Consider the following 19,363-nt stretch of genomic DNA (forward strand, 5'->3'; position numbering starts at 1 on the left):
CTGTAATTGTTTTTTTTTTTTTTTTTTAAATCAATGAACGAAACCGTATAAATTGCACGCTCTTTTAAGAAATTTCACCTGACATGTGTGTAGATCTTGGTCTCCGTAATGTAAAAATATGGAATATTATGCAGTAAACTCTTTTGGTTCAAGTTTGAGCTACAGTTTCTAATTTTAAATCAAAGGGACTTGAACCAAACATTCTTCTTGAATGCGTCTGGCTTTACTCCTCAACTTACTAACCACAAGACTTTCTCCACGAACATCTTATATCATTCGTTATTTCCATTTCTTTTAAAAAAGCAACTCTGTTTTTTTTTTTATTTAAATGCTTAACTAACAATTAATAGGATTGCCAACTCTAGAAAATAAAAAAAAGTACCCCTTCAAAATTCACTATATAGGTCCAATTGTGAAGCAGTGTTAAAAAAAACGGAGCGGCACACTTGGTATTCGGAGTTGCACATATTATTTTCATATGGTATTATTCTATTTATTATTATATTATAGACGTATTATTTTGGTCTCCTCCGGGAGCATTCTCAGAGCTCCGGAGGAAAGTGCCCCCCCCAAAAAAAATGTCTGGAAGAAACACTGGTGTGAAGTGTCTCTGTTGGGACCCATCGTGGGAAGAAAATGTGCTAAAGTGAACAAAAGGGCATTAGCACTTGTATTCCGCATATCCTTAGGATATTCACTAAGAAACTTAAGAGATGCATTGTGCTATAAATGAGAAACTGCAATCGGCATTGATCATTTTATTGTACTTACCAGTAACTGCCATTTCTTTAAAATTATCGAAACAGATGAACAAAAGTATACTAATTTTTACGTAACAATTTTGGATTTTGTAGTTGGAAAGTGAAATTTATTCTTTAAACTTATACTTTAATTACAGGAAATTGCTTTAACAAATCATTTTTCATTCTCAATAAATGTATAAAATTCCTTACAAGTAAATTTCAAATTTTCCTTCATACAGTCCCTGTCATCTCTTCAATATTTTCTTGAGTAAAATACAGATATTAACCATTGATATGCCTAGATGGTGAAAGGTGACACTTTTGGATTTACAGAATGAAAGTTACTTTTTAAATCTAAAGGGTACTTCGAACTAGATACAAATTAAAAAAAAACGGACATAAAGGGGCTGGTAAGAAGTTTGTACAGGTTATCGGCTTTAATCAAAATAACAGCAATATTTCCGGCCAGGCCGGTGAAAAACCTGCCAGTTGGCAACCCTAAAAATTAACAAAACCTATGTTCGTTGCATTTCAACGTATTTATTTCATTAAGATTAAATATACTTTTAGTTTAGGCTCTATACGTTGTGTATAACTATTAGAAACTATGTGATTCTACTTCAATCAATATTTTTGTAAGTTTTATTAATCTTATTTTAGTCTAAGTAAGTTATGCTGAAACTATGTTTAGATTTTAAAATTATTTGTAAACTAGCAGCGTTCACCCCGCTTCGCTGCGGTCACCCCGGAACGCAATAAACTTTGTTACTTAGATAATTTTTACTTTTTCGCTTTCAAGTGATATGATAAAAACCATAGAAGATTGCAGTAAATCTTAACATTATATCGCCTGTCATTTATGTTAACCCGCCCCGCTTCGCTGCGGTCATCCCGGTGCTGGCATATTGTAAAAGTGTCTGTAAATATAAGCAAATCAATTAAAAAATTTTAAACAGAAGATTCAAGCTATTTTCCGCTGTATATCGCCTGTCATTTATGTTAACCCGCCGAGTGACACGGTCATGCGGGTTGCATATAAATACGTTTATTTTTACCTATGATGAACTAACAAAGGATTTGTGGACACCTGAATGGTCAATTATCTCAAGACACTGGTAATTAAAAATTAAAGTGATATGATAAAAACCATCTAGGGTCCAAATCCTAATAACCCCCCAAAAATGAAAGAAATTGGTTCAGCCGTATTAGCGTGATGAGCGGACAAAGAATTGTACGTTCTCTTTTATATATATAGATTAGCTTTAATTATTTCTGAATGTATTTATCTAATATTAAAGAAACATAACTAGTACGCCTTATTTAAACTTAAAACATATTATTAATAACTAAATGTATATTTAGCTAGTAAATAAGTTTAATTTACTGTAAAGAAAAGATAACTTTTCCATTTGTATCCTGTATAACTTTTCCTGTTGTATAAAATTAGCTTTCAAAATATCACAATATAATTTAAGTGACTCTTATTAACAAAATCATCATTTCAGAACTTACAATAAAACTACACTAAAAGCCAAATTGATATAAACTGTATCTCTATTATACAGCAGCGGCGAAGAAAATAGAATTGGAGTCTATTAAAAATTATCTCCTTTCTTACACAAGATATTATCTAATATTTAAACAGCATTGTTTGAATATTAATTAACAAAATAAAGTCACAAAAGAATTATAGGAATTAAACAAATAGTTGAAAACAGACTGACAATAATTATGACAATGAAATTTCACTTCCAAAAATAAAAATTATTATTAAACATAAGTTCAAAACTTATTTATATTCAAATCTTCTGCTTCCATCTTATTAAATATTAGTTAATGAAATCTATAGCCTATAAATAAAAATGAAAAGATTCTACTTTCTTCAGGTTGTCTTCAAATTCTCCTTATGCCAGTTTAAAGTGTTCTATTTAAGGTAAAAGATTTCTTCAAGCTTATGGGAAGAAGGGAAGGAACTCAAAATACTGACAGCATTGCCTTTTTGTATTGCTATGCTTACGCGTTGCAGTAAAAATTGATAGCTTCTAGGGTCTCCTGTTTTTATCATTATTATTAACAAGCCGTTGACGAGCTCTGAGGGTTTTACGGTGTGGAGCAATAGATAAACTTGTGATAGTGAAAGATATCTGTATGCAATGTGAACATGAAGCTTGGGAGAAGAAAGCGGTGAAATCCGTTTTCAAATCGGTTCGGAAATAGTGCTAAAATTACCAAAAACTGATTTGGTTTTAAGAACAGAAGCAAACTTATGCATCGTCCAACAATGAATACAAAATTAACGGTTGAATTTTTAAAACATTGCCATTATAAGTTAATTAAAATTTATATAATTGAAACAAATTTATGTAATAAATTAAATTAATGGAATCATCAAGTGACGGATGTGCTTCACAAGTTGGAAAGACACCAGCTTTTACAATCAGTGATTCAGTGTCAAGTGCTAACAATGGTAGCTGTTCCTTTGATGCTTCTAGAAGTGCTAATGTATTGCCTTGTCCTCATTGCGGAAAGCATTATGTGAGTGCCAGAGGTTTATCTATACATATTGGTAAGAAACATCGGGTTGTGCGTGATGATAATGTTTGCTCTGATGTCACTTTTAATGCCTGCCTTCAGAGTAAAACTGCAAATGCTGCCGACACTAACAGCAGTATTAACACGAAAGATTTGACGATTTCTAACCTGGGCAAGATATTACTATCACTAAGGTGCTCGACACACATATTAAGACGTGTTCCAAGAGGTGCTCGTGCAACGGTGGCTGACGCACTCGCAGAGCTGTTAAACCATATAACAACTTCAAATGATGCAAAAGACTGGATCAACCTTTGCCTGTTTCCATTTGTTGCTTTAAGTGCTCCCAAACAATCAGATAAAGTTAAGAATCTAACTACTTGGGTGAAGCAGCGAGTTCGCCTCTGGTGTAATATTGGCCATGACGCCTTAACCTGGCCTTCAACTAAGATGAACAAACCTCGATTAAACCACAAATTTTCTAATTTGAAGGTTGTAGAGAATAAACTTGCCGATGGTGACATCCGTGGAGCAGCACGTCTTTTAATTTCTGATGATACGGTTGCGACTCCGGATACCTCTGTACTGGAGACCCTGTTGGAAAAACATCCTGCCCACCCTGGCAATTTCATTGCGCCGGATCTTCCTAATGGTCAACACACTTTTCAAGGAGTTTCGATTATGGAGGTTCAAAAAGCAATTAACTCCTTTCTGTCAGGCAGCGCGGGAGGTCTAGATGGGCTTCGTCCTTCAATTCTTAAAGACCTTTCTTGACAAATACTGGAATCGAAGGAAAAACTGCTAAAATCCTTATGTGATCTATTTAATTTAATCATTTCTGGAAAAGTACCAACGGAAGTTCGCCCACTGTTCTTCGGCACCAAACTTACAGCGCTAAGAAAAAAGGATGGTGGTATTCGGCCCATAGCGGTTGGGAATGTTTGGCGCAGAATATCGGCAAAAATTGTATGCTTTAGAATACGTGAGCCAGTTAAGAACTTTTTATCCCCCCATCAGCTTGGTGTTTGTGTTCCTAATGGTGCCGAGGCAGCTGTTCACGCAGCCCGAGTTTATTTCTCTTCTACTCACAGTGCTACTAAGGCGATTGTAAAATTGGATTTTCGTAACGCATTTAATGAGCTTCGCCGGGATACTATGCTTGCCGCAGTGATGAATAATTTTCCTTCAATTTATCCATACGTTTATCAATGTTATGCTCAACCAAGTGATCTGTTTTTCAACGGAAACACTATTTCTTCTCAGAGAGGTGTACAACAAGGTGATCCCCTGGGCCCAGCACTTTTCGCTATAACCATTCACTCTTTAGTTAAATCACTGAATATCGAATTAAAAAATTTGGTACTTAGACGATGGAACAATTGGTGGTGACCCCGAGATAGTTCTTTCATCTTCAATAGAAATAAATAAGAAGGCATCACTTCTTGGCTTGCGTCTTAACTTTTCTAAATGCGAGGTGGGTTGTCTTGGAACAGATGAAACCGCATTCGACGAAATCTTTAGAAGATTTAATGAGGCTGCACCAGGCATACGCCCTCTAACAATCCAGAATGCATGTCTTCTAGGTGCTGCTCTCACGTCGGAAGCACTCACTAACGTGCTATTGAATAAAATATCTACTTTAGAATTGTTCTTGTCTCGACTTCCCTCAATTTCAGCCCATTCAGCCTTTTTCCTTTTACGAGCATCTTTATCAATCCCTCGCCTAACCTATTTTTTACGATGCTTTCCATCTTGGCATGAGAGTTCTTTGCTGCAAAAATATGATACTGTCCTAAAAACTGGCCTTGAATCAATTCTGAACTGCTCCTTAAATGACAACTCTTGGATACAAGCATGTTTACCTGTTGGTTTTGCGCGGTCTTGGTATTCGACGAGCTGTGGATGTGGCGATTCCTACATTCTTAGCATCATACCACGGATCTCTGCGTTTAATCGAAGCTCTCCTTCCACAGGGTTATTGTTTGGACCCAGATGGTTCAGTTCAAGGTTTGATAAGTGGGCAAACTTAGCAGATACAAGCCTTCCGGAGATTAACAAAAAGTGTTATCAGTCATCTTGGTATACACCAATTGCATGTCAATTACATAATCATTTGTTACAATCTGTTCTTGTTCCAGAAGATAAAGCCAGGCTTCTTGCTGCTTCGTCTCCCGAAGCGGGTGCATGGTTGATGGCGATACCTTCTCCGCCTTTAGGCCTTCATTTGTCAAATGAAAGCTTTCGAATTGCTGCAGCCTTACGTTTAGGCTTAGCAGTTTGTGAGCCTCATCGCTGTCCAGCTTGTGGGGATGAGGTTAACCAACGTGGCCTGCATGGCCTTTCATGCATGAAGAGCGCTGGTAGATTCGCCCGACATTCCTCGGTAAATGATATAATATTACGAGCCCTCAACACAGCTGGATTTCCTTCAATACGGGAACCTTCTGGTTGCTGTCGTTCGGATGGAAAGCGACCGGATGGGATGACACTGATTCCATGGATGAGAGGTAAATGTTTATTGTGGGACTTCACATGCGCTGATACATACGCTTATTCAAGTCTCCCTCTGTCAGTAATGAACGCTGGAGCTGTTGCTAATCGCAGAGAAGCTGAAAAGCAAAGAAAATACAACAACCTTCTCGAAAAGTTTGTTTTCACTCCAATCGCTATTGAAACAAGTGGTGCTTGGGGTGCAAGAAGTCTAGAATTCATTAGGGAGGTAGGAAGACGCATTTCTTATGTTTCCGGCGAAGTTCGCTCCACATCCTATCTAATACAGCGCATATCCATTTCTATCCAACGTGGTAACGTCTCGTCGGTCCTTGGTACTTTACCACCTGGCAAGGAACTGGATGAGGTGTTTATACTCTGAGAAGAATTGTGTTTGTAGAAGAACGTAATCAGAATCTAATTGCTTGATATTGTAAAGATTTTAAATATATTTGAGATAACAGGAAAAGGTTTTGTAGCTGCTGGTGTTAAATGTAATTTCCTGTTGGTTGGTTTATATGACGTCCTTATCCTCCCCCCCCCTTTCTGAAAAGTAATTTTCTATTTACAATTTGTTTCCAAATATCTTATATTAAAGGTCAGCATGTTAAAGGGAATATAGTCTGAGTGAAGCATGAACGAATATGTCATTTGATTTCTACCTTTCTACCTTTCTATTAATTTCGTTCTTCTACGGATGCAAGTGTTCTTTTATTGTATTTTTTTTCATCTTTCAGAGGATTTCATTTCGATTTCAATATTTTTGTTGTACTGATTATGCATGTAGATGCTTCCGTTGTTATATAAAACTAGCAGCGTTCACCCCGCTTCGCTGCGGTCACCCCGGAACGCAATAAACTTTGTTACTTAGATAATTTTTACTTTTTCGCTTTCAAGTGATATGATAAAAACCATAGAAGATTGCAGTAAATCTTAACATTATATCGCCTGTCATTTATGTTAACCCGCCCCGCTTCGCTGCGGTCATCCCGGTGCTGGCATATTGTAAAAGTGTCTGTAAAAATAAGCAAATCAATTAAAAAATTTTAAACAGAAGATTCAAGCTATTTTCCGCTGTATATCGCCTGTCATTTATGTTAACCCGCCGAGTGACACGGTCATGCGGGTTGCATATAAATACGTTTATTTTTACCTATGATGAACTAATAACAAAGGATTTGTACGTTATGGACACTTGAATGGTCAATTATCTCAAGACACTGGTAATTAAAAATTAAAGTGATATGATAAAAACCATCTAGGGTCCAAATCCTAATAACCCCCCAAAAATGAAAGAAATTGGTTCAGCCGTATTAGCGTGATGAGCGGACAAAGGATTTTGTACGTTCTCTTTTATATATATAGATATATACGTCTTTAAAAATTATATTTACAACAATGTAAATAAATTTAACAATGTAACAATTAAAAAAAATTAAGTAAAAATTCAACTTTTTCTTAAATTATATTGAGATATTTTGGTAGCTAATCTTATACAATATTTAAATAATCTTATCACTAATATTAAATGATCTTCAACTTAATAATACTAATTTATATGTTCACTTAAATAAAAATTTGTCGAATTATTTTTTAAAATGCTTTATTTTTTATAGTTTCATATTATTGTAGTTACGTACCGAGTATTTACTGCAGTAACTCTTTGTTCAAAACACCTGTTACGTACGAATTTTAAGTACTGAGGTTTAAGGGAAAAGTATCAAACTAAAAATCAAGTCATTAGTATTTTACATTTTTGAAAACAATATTGAAAACGTCAATCAATTAACATTATTTTTGCATGTTTTATTTGTGTACTTTTTTTATATGTTTCGAAAAACTATAATCATTTACTTACTAAAGGTTTTGGTCAGGTAAATAGATATATTCTATTGATTTGATTCATGTTTCGTTGATTAAAACTCCATCAAGCTTAAAATTTATAACTGTTAAAATGATTAAAAATAACTGGTTCGGATTTTGTTTCAGAAATGTTATTATGCCGCTGATGGTATATACAGAGTCTTCCAAAAGTCCTGCAAAAAAGTAAAAAGTTGTAACTTTGAAAGTACTACTTACAGTTTTGTATTTTGTTTGTAATGTTTAGTGGAAATGTTAAAATTTTTGTTGGCAATAATGAGCAGATGTAAATGTTGACGTCATAACCGCAAATCACGTGACAAAGATGGCGTTTACTTAAGAGAAAGCGCAGTGTGTGGCGTGGTTTTGTGAGTTAAAATCTAGCGTTTTGGTGAGAAGAAAATTCCGATAAAAATATCAAAAACAACCACCTGCAGGTTCAAGTATCAAGAGATGGTACGATAAGTTCCTAGCTACCGGAAGTGACTTGGACTTGCCTCGTAGCGGAAGGCCAACAACCCGTGTTGATGTGATTCAGTCCGTGCAGGAAAGCGTGTTGCGAAGTCCAAAGAAATCGTTGAAACGCAGATCCTTGGAGCTGCGAGTGCCAATGACAACACTACACAATATCGCTCGTAAGAAAATAAAGAGCCTTACAAGTTGAAACTTGTACAGGAATTGACGGAAGAAGACTGTGACATAAGAAGTGAGTTTTGTGAAATGATGCTTGCACGGTTGAACAGTGATCCAGGACTTCTTTCAAAGTTACTGTTCTCAGATAAATCCACGTTTCATGTGTCTGGTGAGGTAAACCGACACAATTGTAGAATCTGGGGAATTGAGAATCTACACGAATTTGAGACACGTGTTCGTGATTCTCCAAAGTTAAATGTGTGGTGTGCCGTTTCAATGAACGTCGAAATGCCATTCTTGGATTCCCGAAAAGACTTCAGCAATGTTTGGACGTAAATGGTGCTCAGCTGGAGATTTGGCGTTGAAGAAATGCTTGGAAACAAAATTTCCTACAAGTCCACTAGAAGTTTTGTACAAATACAACAAATGGTTACAAAGTTACAGCTTTTTACTTTTTTGCAGGACTTTGGTATAAGTTATAAAAGGGGAAGAAAAATACCGTAATATAATATTAAAAAGAATAATTCTTGCTTCAAAATGGAAGGGTTAGCAGAGGATTTGACATAGATAGCATGCAGGTATAGTAGAATTGTGATTAGGATAATTCTGTACTGTTTCTTTTATTATATTATCTGGAAACCTGCAAATAAAGATATAATCTTCAATAACGTTCGAAGAAAATAAATTAAATATAAAATTAAAAATGTATTTTTTTTTAATGAACTCATCAGCGTTCTGTCCTTAAGTCTGTGACATAAGTCCAAATACAGAATGGAAGATAATAGAGTGATCTGAATTGATTAGAAATGTTATTCATTTAAGTATAGATTTGTACGTACCTTTCTCTTTCTGTGCATCTTTTTCACGCATTCCTTGAGCACAAACTCTTTCACCATCTATCTCACAGCATAAATAACCAAAGCTACAGTCTTCTTTTGTTCTACACGGCCCCGCAAATAATTCATCCTTTTTAACTTTTGGACAAGTCGTCTGTTCGGCCGGTTCAATAGCTGAAAATTAAAATATATATATATATATCTTTAAATGTAAATATTAAAAATATATACCCTTCGCATAAGTGGTATTGTTGAGTTGCGTTGATAACATCTCAGAATCTTTTATTTTTACATTTGAGTTAACCTTCAGCTTTATGATTACTATGATTTCTAAACAAGAACAAGTCTACATATATGCTTTTGTAATTATTTCTAAGATCTCTATATTTCATTGTTTTATTTCCACGCATTTGTGATTTTGTTGAGTCTATATCTGGCATTCATAACATATTAAAATCTTTTAATTTTACATATTAGTCCTAGCACCAGTTAGGAACAGGGTTTTTCGTTCATAAACGTATATTACCAGCAATTAAACGGGTTGAATTTGTCACTGACAGATTTTCTTTTATTACTCTTAAGGGACGGTGGTGTGATATTATTGTTTTAAATGTACATGCCCCAACTGAAGATAAGGATGACGATATAAAAGACAGTTTTTACGAAGAAGTGGAACGGATATTTGACCAACTCCTGCGATACCATATGAAAATTCTATTAGGGGATTTCAATGCGAAGGTAGGACGAGAGGATATTTTCAAAACGATTATAGGGAACGAAAGTCTGCATAAGGAAAGTAATGACAACGGTGTTAGACTCGTAAATTTTGCAACATCCAAAAACCTAATCGTGAAGAGTACAAAATTCCCACATCGCGACGTTCATAAATACACTTGGACATCACCAGACGGGAAAACACATAATCAAATTGATCACGTTTTAGTAGATAGAAGAAGGCAATCTAGCATAATTGATGTCCGGTCGTTTAGAGGGGCTGATTGCGACACCGACCATACCTGGTAGCAGCGATAATACGAGAGAGGTTATCGTTGAATAAAGGTAATATTCATTGTCCGAAAACGGAGAGATTCAATTTAAAGAAATTAGAAGAGAGCCAGGTAAGAGAGAAATATCAGATTGAAGTTTCGAATAGATTCTCGGCTTTAGAAGATTCGGAGTGCACTAGTGTTGAGGATACCTGGATTGAAATTAGAGATAGCATTAAAATTTCAGCAAAAGAAAAATTGGGACACGCGGAAATACGAACAAACCATGGTTCGACCAGGAATGCATAAAACTAGCAGAGAAGAGAAAACAGGCAAAATTACACTGGCTACAAAATCCGAATGAAATAACTACACAAAATTTCGCAGATATCAGGCGGAAAACTTCCAAAACTTTTAGAACAAAGAAACGCGATTTTCTGAAAGCTAAAATTAAGGAACTTGAAGATAATAGTAAAAATAAAAACATCCGGGACATGTATTGCCGAAATGAAATTAAGGCAGTAGTGGCGTTGAAACTGAATATCTTGCAAAAAGTGAAAGTAAGCAAACCAAAATTAACCTACTAACCATAAGAACGAGAGCAAGGACTATGAAAGACCATAAACAGGGTTGTCATCTGTAATGCAGTGCTGCCACCTCATCGGAAAGTTGATATATCAGAAATAGCACGATAAAATAACAAATCGGTCACTGGGAATAATCATAAGTAACACGAAAGACAATGAAAAAGACTGATTACACACACATGAAAAGAGTGAAAATCACACGCGAGCGAAGGAAAATGGAGAAAAACAATAAAGAACACTACTCACTCAATGTAGTGAGCACAATGGATAAAAGGAAGCTATTCACACGCCTCTCTGTAAAATTCCTCTGTAAATCCCCTTTCGAAAATATATCCGGAAAGTATTTGGAATACCTTCCTTTGGAATAGCTATATTTGAAGAACGCAAAGGGGATTAAAATTTTAAATCGTTTTGTGGAAATAACTGTGAGCAGAGAAATGTACCGCGTTGTCACACTTTAGTGCTGGATGATAAGATCAATGTTCCGGTGATGGACTTAACTAGTTTTGGAATGGAAGAAAGAAGAACTCGTCAACAGATTGTATAAAGTCTATTGATTTTGCAGGAATCAGCTTATAGAACTCAACATATCAGGAACTGTCGCGTCTTAAAGATTATTATCATTGTTTGCTGCTCAGGAGTCAACTAAAAGCAAACACGATCGTTACCCTACTAATCGGCCCACAATACTTACTTCAAAGAGCTTTACAAATAACATTTGCCCATATTTGCTGATCTACTTGCTTATGCTTTCACATTAGGAAATTCAGAAGCCATACTCGCTGGAACAACTCAGCTCCGAAACAAGAACATACATGTGTGGAAGCAGTGTGGCATCCATTTCAATCATTAGCATGATCATATATGAATGCATCGCTGTGGTGATTGAACTTATAGACCAAAGATCGTCTTGCTACCCTTAATGATGAAGTGCTCTGTGGATCAAGTTCATTCTTAATGTTCATCATCCAGAAGCGTATTGTATAGTTGTGAATAATTGTACGGTGTTGTGTCAGTGTGATAAAATGCTCACTTACAGAATTATTATTAAGCTAAACTTGTAAGGAATGTCTGCATCTGCAAACCGATATGAATATCGTCTCAAATTTTTGCAAGACTATCTTATTTTATATTTTGCGTGTTTGTGCCATAACAGTAGTGATTTCCATAGGTCAATGGCTAATCTAGGACACAACTGAGGAGACTGTGCCTCTGGGCTGCTTCGTCCAGATCTTGTATGCATCGGCCAAATAATTGTCCGGGAATTTTGTGCACGTTTTCTTTTGCGGTGGTGGAGAATATGACAAACTACTGCTCTCGTAATACTCAGAAACTGGTGGACTTCACTCTGAGAACAGTGTCGTTTCTCTTAGTAACGCTGAATCATCGCTGAAATCACTTTCAATGTCCTCAGTATTTGTGCTATCGTCGTTTATCATTAGTGTGTTGAACTCATTCACAACGACCTCTTCCTCACACATCTGCGTTTTAATCTTTTTTGCAGCCAGTCAGTTTCACCGTCATTACTGCATTTCTCTCATTTCGACGACATTCAAATCTTTCTTTTCCCTAGCCCCATTCCTTGTGGTTCATTGCAGCTTAAATTTTGGTGATCTCCATTTATTTTCACGCTCAAACAGACGACATATGTTTGCATCGGATTTCCGCGACAACCTTATGAACCTTTATTTATAAGTTAACCTTCATCCTTATGACTGTTTATTTCTAAACTAGAATAACTTTTGTATAAGCTTTCGGAGTCATTTCTAAGATTTCTGTAGGTTATTATTTTATTTATAATATTTATTCCAATATATGTTGACTTGATAGTAGGGATAAATACACATAATATTAATTTACAACTTATTATATTTAAACTATAACTTTAAATATACCCACCTGATTTTTATTTATTTTTATGGGCTGTTCTACGATTCAAATAATACAAGTAAATGTATTTTCAAGATTACTAACATATCGATTTAAAATACAATTTTAGTAGCAATTTGTAATTGATGGAAATAATATATATATATATATATATATATATATATATATATATATATATATATATATATATATATATATATATGAATTTAGTTAATAAACTATAGAAAGTGAAAGAATCATGTTAAAATTAAGGATTTTCATGATGTTAGGAGTAAATTACTATGTTAGATCAGTTCGTTCTTTTTTTCTTTTAGAGAGGCTATCAAAAATCCTTACGTTCACTAATTACTTTATTAATCGGTACTCCCTCCACGCAGTATCTCGCTCCTTGATATTCGCAACACAAGAATCCTAGAACGCAGTCAGCTTTGCTATCACATTTCATATCGAATAACGAAGTCTTCGAGTTTTGGGGACAAACAAGCTCATCAATGTTGTTTACTGGTTCTGAAATACAAAAGGAAATATTTTGTTTATTTGTAATATATGACTAGCATGGAAGTTAGATGTTCCTTATGATGTGATATTTCAATGATAAGCCAATAATACTTAAATATACATAGTAGTTATTTTTATTAAAAGTAATCAACTTTTGAAATCTGTTTCCTTGAGGGTCAATACAGATAATTATATAAAATAAAAACTGTGTGATAAGAGAACAACACAACGGCAAGTAGAAAAGAGTATATTGACAATGGAATAAGTTAGCTAGTACTATTCCCCTTCCGTCACCCATAACGTGGTTGACAACAACCAAAAAAGGTAGTTTCAAATCACTAACTTTACGTGTCTATCATACCACAATATTATAATGAAATGTTGCACATTCAATCAGTATATCTTTGTTTCATCAACAAACAGCTACAGATCGAAACCAACACTTTTGAAAACTTGATATTCTCTGCTTTGCACGAAATATTAAGAATTGTAATTTAATTTATTAGGTAAGAGCAAAAATGTTTATCATATATAATAATACAATTTACAGATAATGTATGCACTTCGCAAATGGGAAATATGCTTTTCATATCATAGGAATAGCTTGAAATATCAAATTCATGTTATGATTCTAATGTCTTAGAAATTTTCTACGCTTTAAAGAAGTTATATTTATATAAACGTTTTTCCAATATATACTTTTAGAAGTATTACTATAAAGTGTTTTAACTTTTCATAAATTTGATCATAATTATCTACAATTCGTTATCATGATATCTCAAATATCCGAAACTATTCATGACAACATAGTTGAAAATTTCGAACTAGGTAAAAGATACAAAGCATACAAGGTTAATGGGGTTTCATAACAAAAATCTGTAGTGAATATCTATTTTCAGCTTACGAAAGAAGGCAACAAAGATAGAATACAGTAATACATCCAAATACATTACACACGAGACCTCTAGATCTATATGGATCAATAGGAAGATCTAACCAGAGAATATATAAACTTCGATCATAATTTACTGATAAAGAAAATTAAAGAACACTTGAAGAAAAAAACCAAAATTTTCAAAAAATGAAATTTAATGCAATTAAATCAATTCCCCGCACGGTGAATGAGGTGAAAGATTAAAGCAAGTAAACGATTGTGGAGGACTTAATGGAATGAACATTTGGGAGCAAGTGGGAGAACCTGAGAAAAGCTACGATGTAGTGAAAATTTTATTCACTAGAAACTCATATGACATGAGAAGAAAAATATTACTGATTGGTTCCAAGTAAGAAACTACGTCAATAAACACTTTGATGTTATCAAATAAGAACTATTTCAAAATTTAATGTTATTTTAAAATTATCAGACACAATTTCAAGTATGGAAATAACCTCCTAATAATGCTTAGCATTATTGGAAATAAACAATTGTGCTTATTTGATGACTACAGATAGTCTGAATGAAAATCATTTTAGGTAAACAATGCTTGGCGAAAAAAGTGTTGTTTCACTTTTTTTTATAACTATGGCATTTATGGAGATATAAGAATTTGATGATATGTATTTTCTTTTAAGACTATGAAATTTATAGAAATAAGTATTTGATAAGTTTGACTTTCCCAATTACGTCTAATAGAGTATTCTAGTAAATATTTGTACAGCTTGATTATTTTGAAGTCCTCATTGAAACTTCTACAACTATTATTATAATTCGCTGTTCGGATAAAATTGAAGAAATTAACTTCAAGTTAACTATTCCTTTTTTTTTTAAAATATATTGCTCAAAACTCCAATATTTTGCCTCGAAGTAAGCTTGTTATAAAGTTAAACCTAATTATAATCAAAAACAATCTAGCGTACCTTTGCGTGCCTTGAGCGCTGACGCACTGTTTGATGAAATTGGTACAACACACCCCCTTTCACCTTCGTCTCCACAACACAAGTTTCCAAAGGAACAATCATCGTTTGTTATACACGGTTTACGAAAGTAGTTAGTCTTTAATTTCGGTGGACATGCAAGATCCGTGCGTGGTAGAAATTGTATTCCTGAAATAATGATAGTAAAGTGTTTGGCTTCATATCTTTATTTATAAAGCATTTCGAAACACTATGTGGACAAATACGGTATGCACTCATACTTACTTGTTAAGACATTTGTGTGTGTGTGTGTGTGTCCCTCTATCTTTCGAAAAATAAAAGTACTATTTGTTGAAAACACATAGATTGTTAAGGATGCTTGTTTGCCTTAATAAATATTACTTTAGGTGTTTTATACGAAGGAATGAATTTTACATATTGTCGTGCATACTAAGGTGAACCACTGAGAAATGTATTCATATTTCTACATATGGTAAGATCTAGATTGAGTATACATATACCAATGTTGTAAGTAAAGCTACGTTACATAAATTACATGAGAATTTTATGATATCTAAGAATATGCGATAGATAACGTTTGTCCGTTGAGACAGTACCAGTTATAATATGAATGAATAATATGCATGATGTTCACGTAGATAACGATAATGCGATTTATGGTAATGATTCGATGAATAGTAAAATGATTATAGTGACTAATGTAAGTGTTCTACGAGAATGTAATGTGATGAGATGTCCGTTCTACTAAATATATGAATGAATGTTAATGAACTGCTGTATTGTGAAGTTAGTATGTGTTTTCATTGCTTTTATTGTCTATTGTGCTACTCTTATTGTCGTTTCAACATCGCGATTCTAATGGTCTTATCTATATCTTGTTGAATACTCTGAAATCATATTTTCCTTCTTTCCATATTTTGTGCATGTTGTTTATTGAACAGAACTTTACATTTTATATTTCTACATGTCAGGGCTTGTGTAAACTAATAAGTATATGTGATTACTCTAGTGTGTCTGACGAGTAGTACCATCTTCCTCTCTATTATGTTGAATCAGATGAGGTAATAATATTCTCTCCCCATGTATCACTGAGTTAATCATTCTGTGCGTATATTTTTAGCTAGTCTATGCTAATACTAACTAATCTGCCAGCTACCTCGAAGTATTATTTCAGCTGAATTCCGTGAACATCTGACTGGTGGACACAGGATCTTAGCCCTGAATCCTTGTGAAATCTGATACGGTTGTGTGAAGAAGTCAAGATACATGCTATTATAAGATGGCGAACTTGAAGAACTGTACCGAGTCCTTGGTGTCATCTGGATAATGAAAGATATTTTGAAGTGTTGAGGGCGACCTAGAAGTTACAATATTAGTCCGAAAATTTAGTCTAAGATAGATATTACCTATAAAAGCAAGAGTGGTAACAACCTTAGAACGTACAAAGTCCTTCCGGCAGGACGTATCATCCTAAAAGTCCTACCATGTTTATCTATAAATTAGAGAAAGTTCTCCTGGTGGAAAGAGTATGAACTCTAATTTTAGCGCAAAAAAGAATTATGTTGGTACGACTGTTAGTTCAGTAATGGCGGGATGTCTTCTAAAGGTGATGGTGTGTACGTTTACACTCCCTCTTTTGATCCACCAAACAGTAATAATGTGTGAAGTAGAGCGAATTTTGATGATAACTGGCAAACACTAAATTTACTCTTATATTGTTTATTGTATATTTTAAAATACGTACTGCTGGAGGTTTCCGTCTTTCCGGAAGGACAAAATCACATTCTTTCCATTGAGGAAGTACGTCCTGCCGGCAGACGGGGTGGTGTACAGAAGTCCTTTCGGAAGAGCCTTCCAGCAGGACGGAGGCTTGTACGTTCTATCATTAAGTGGTTTTATTGTATGAAATAAAATTGTTGTTTTACTCTCAATAGCTAGATTATTCTCTTTCATATTACATCAAAAGATAGTCCTTCTCCGAGAATTATAACCTACAGTGGACCACATAAATTCTTGAGGTATAAAATTCGTGAGATAGGCAACCCAACTAACGCCTGCTCGAAGATTAATTACGCCTGGTAGTAGCTAGCACAGCAGCGTGAAGTTGCCTCCAACTGTTAAAAGCACAAATTGTAAAGTGTTTTTGTGCAGAAGTGGAGCGAAACGCTGGCTGACGAAATGACAAAAGGGAGTCTTTGGATACTTGTACTCGCAATAATTCTTGTTTATATGATACACACGTAAAATTATACACAACCACTTGAAAAATATACGGATACCAAAGGCGCCGATGAGTAGATAATAGTCGAGAGACTTAGTTAATCTTATAATTAACTCTAATGAGGGATTATATAAACAAGTTTACTTAGTTCAAATAATTGTACATATCTGCGTATCAAATAAAATACGGATAGATTATGTGGTATATGTAGTAGGTTTTTTTTTAAAACTAACTCAAATCTTTGCGCTGGGTTTTGAAGCTATTAACAGTAGTTCTACCTCCAAATCAATTAAAAATATGGATGAATCATTTAGGGGGAAGAACCCAACCCCCAATGAACATTTTGGGGTTCTAACAGAGGGTGAACTCCTAGGTTCCGGCGCCACTGATTGATACGTAATAATGCTTCAAAAGAAGAAATTGTACGATTATTCGTTAAATGATTTTTGAAATGTTAAATATTGGTATGCAGTTGTAAATATTAAAGTCCAAATTTCAGTAACACTCAAACGAGTTGGAGAACTTATCCACAAACTAAATACAACTTTCCTACAAGGCTATCTATAATCTTTATTATAAATTAACTAGAAATATATGTCCATTGTTGTGACAAAAAATCAATATTTAGGTAGTTAATTAGTATTTATTTTAGTTAATATATGTTAAAAGAAATATAAAGATTAGTTAACAATGTATTAAGTCTGTTAAGAATTTAAAATGTCTCAACAATGGACCAATGGACACCCACCCACACACACACACACACACACACATATATATATATATATATATATATATATATATATATATATATATATATATATATATATATATATATATATATATATATATATATATATATATATATATATATATATATATATATATATATATGTGTGTGTGTGTGTGTGTGTGTGTGTCCATTGGTCCATTGTTGAGACATTTTAAATTCTTAACAGACTTAATACATATATATATACTTTTAATTAAAAGTGATTCCTGATTGGTAGAGATAACAAATGATGTAATATTATTTATGATTTCAGTTGGAGTAGTTGTCTGAAGAAGGAAGTGATATACTTCCGAAACTGTAACATTTCTAGTTAATCTATAATAAAGATTATAGATAGCCTTGTAAGAAAGTTGTATTTAGTTTGTGTTTAAGATGAACACACGGTCTTTTTATCATAAGAACTTATCCGTATAAAGTATTTCCCGTTAGGTTGCAAATATAAGTAAGGGTTCCTAATTTGTATATTTTTTGGGAAAAACTTACACATTGAAACAAAAAGAGAAAGAGGGAGAACAAAGTGTCAATAAACAATTTAAAAATGCACGAAATTAACCGATAATATCAAATATAGAACCATTGACAGAATTAACTTTGCAACTCATTTCCTTCATCCATTTTTCTTCCTTTATTCTCGTGATTATATCATCACTGAATTTCTCCACTAGAGATTATCTTTCATTTATCAGCATCCAACTGGAGCTCAACCTTGTAAATGAAACATAGTAAAAAGTGTGAAGGTCGAGGCGAGGAGGAGAATGGAACCCGAACTGCGAGATTAGAAAACTACAACTCAAACCACTCATCTAAAGCTTTACTTATTCTGGCTTGTCTAAATAAAGTTTTTTTCAGTTCGTTCAAAACAATTGCTTGTTAATAGTCAAATTGATTATAAAATAACAGGAATATGTAATTGACGACTCGGATGTCATTATATCATTATTTTCACTAAATTATCAACATTATAGATTTTTTAAAAAAACAAAATACAAAACTCCTTTATTTTGAATCAAATACGTTTATTATACTCGTACAGAAAAAACTAAAAAAGGATGGGTGTGACCGAAAATCGAACGAGGAACCCCTGGAATTACAACCGGTCACTCTACCACTGACCTAATTCTCAACTGAAGTACTGCGTGTTCAAAAACGATATTAATGGTAAATCATCTTGCTTCTCTAGAAACGATTTAAACGTTCATTGTCTTTCGGTTTGGAAAAGGGCTTTAAATAAACATGAAAATCAACAAAATGCCGATACAAGCTTGCAAAAATAAAGTGATATCCCATCAAAAACAATGAACCTGTTAAAACGTTAGCCAAGCGATCGCCACGAAAAGTACTGAAATCAAATAAAATGTTATTTGCACGTCGGCCAAATGTTATTTGCTCTTTTGTGAAATGAAGTCACAAACACTTGGC

At 34.0% G+C, this 19,363-nt stretch overlaps 1 protein-coding gene across 1 annotated transcript in view; it reads right to left on the bottom strand.

Annotated features, from left to right (window-relative positions):
* LOC145664050 (uncharacterized) overlaps positions 1-19,363 on the bottom strand; it is a 96,556-nt gene that overhangs the window by 30,241 nt on the left and 46,952 nt on the right. The window contains exons 3-5 of the mRNA XM_081730375.1: positions 14,913-15,098; positions 12,894-13,064; positions 9,098-9,268 (exon numbers count right to left, since the gene is read on the bottom strand). Coding sequence (XP_081586501.1) covers positions 9,098-9,268; positions 12,894-13,064; positions 14,913-15,098 — 528 coding nt within the window. The remainder of the gene's footprint in view (positions 1-9,097; positions 9,269-12,893; positions 13,065-14,912; positions 15,099-19,363) is intronic.

The sequence above is a fragment of the Thermobia domestica genome, chromosome 11 (assembly GCF_964235325.1).
Source record: "Thermobia domestica chromosome 11, izTheDome1.hap1.1, whole genome shotgun sequence".
NCBI classification, from domain to species: domain Eukaryota; kingdom Metazoa; phylum Arthropoda; class Insecta; order Zygentoma; family Lepismatidae; genus Thermobia; species Thermobia domestica.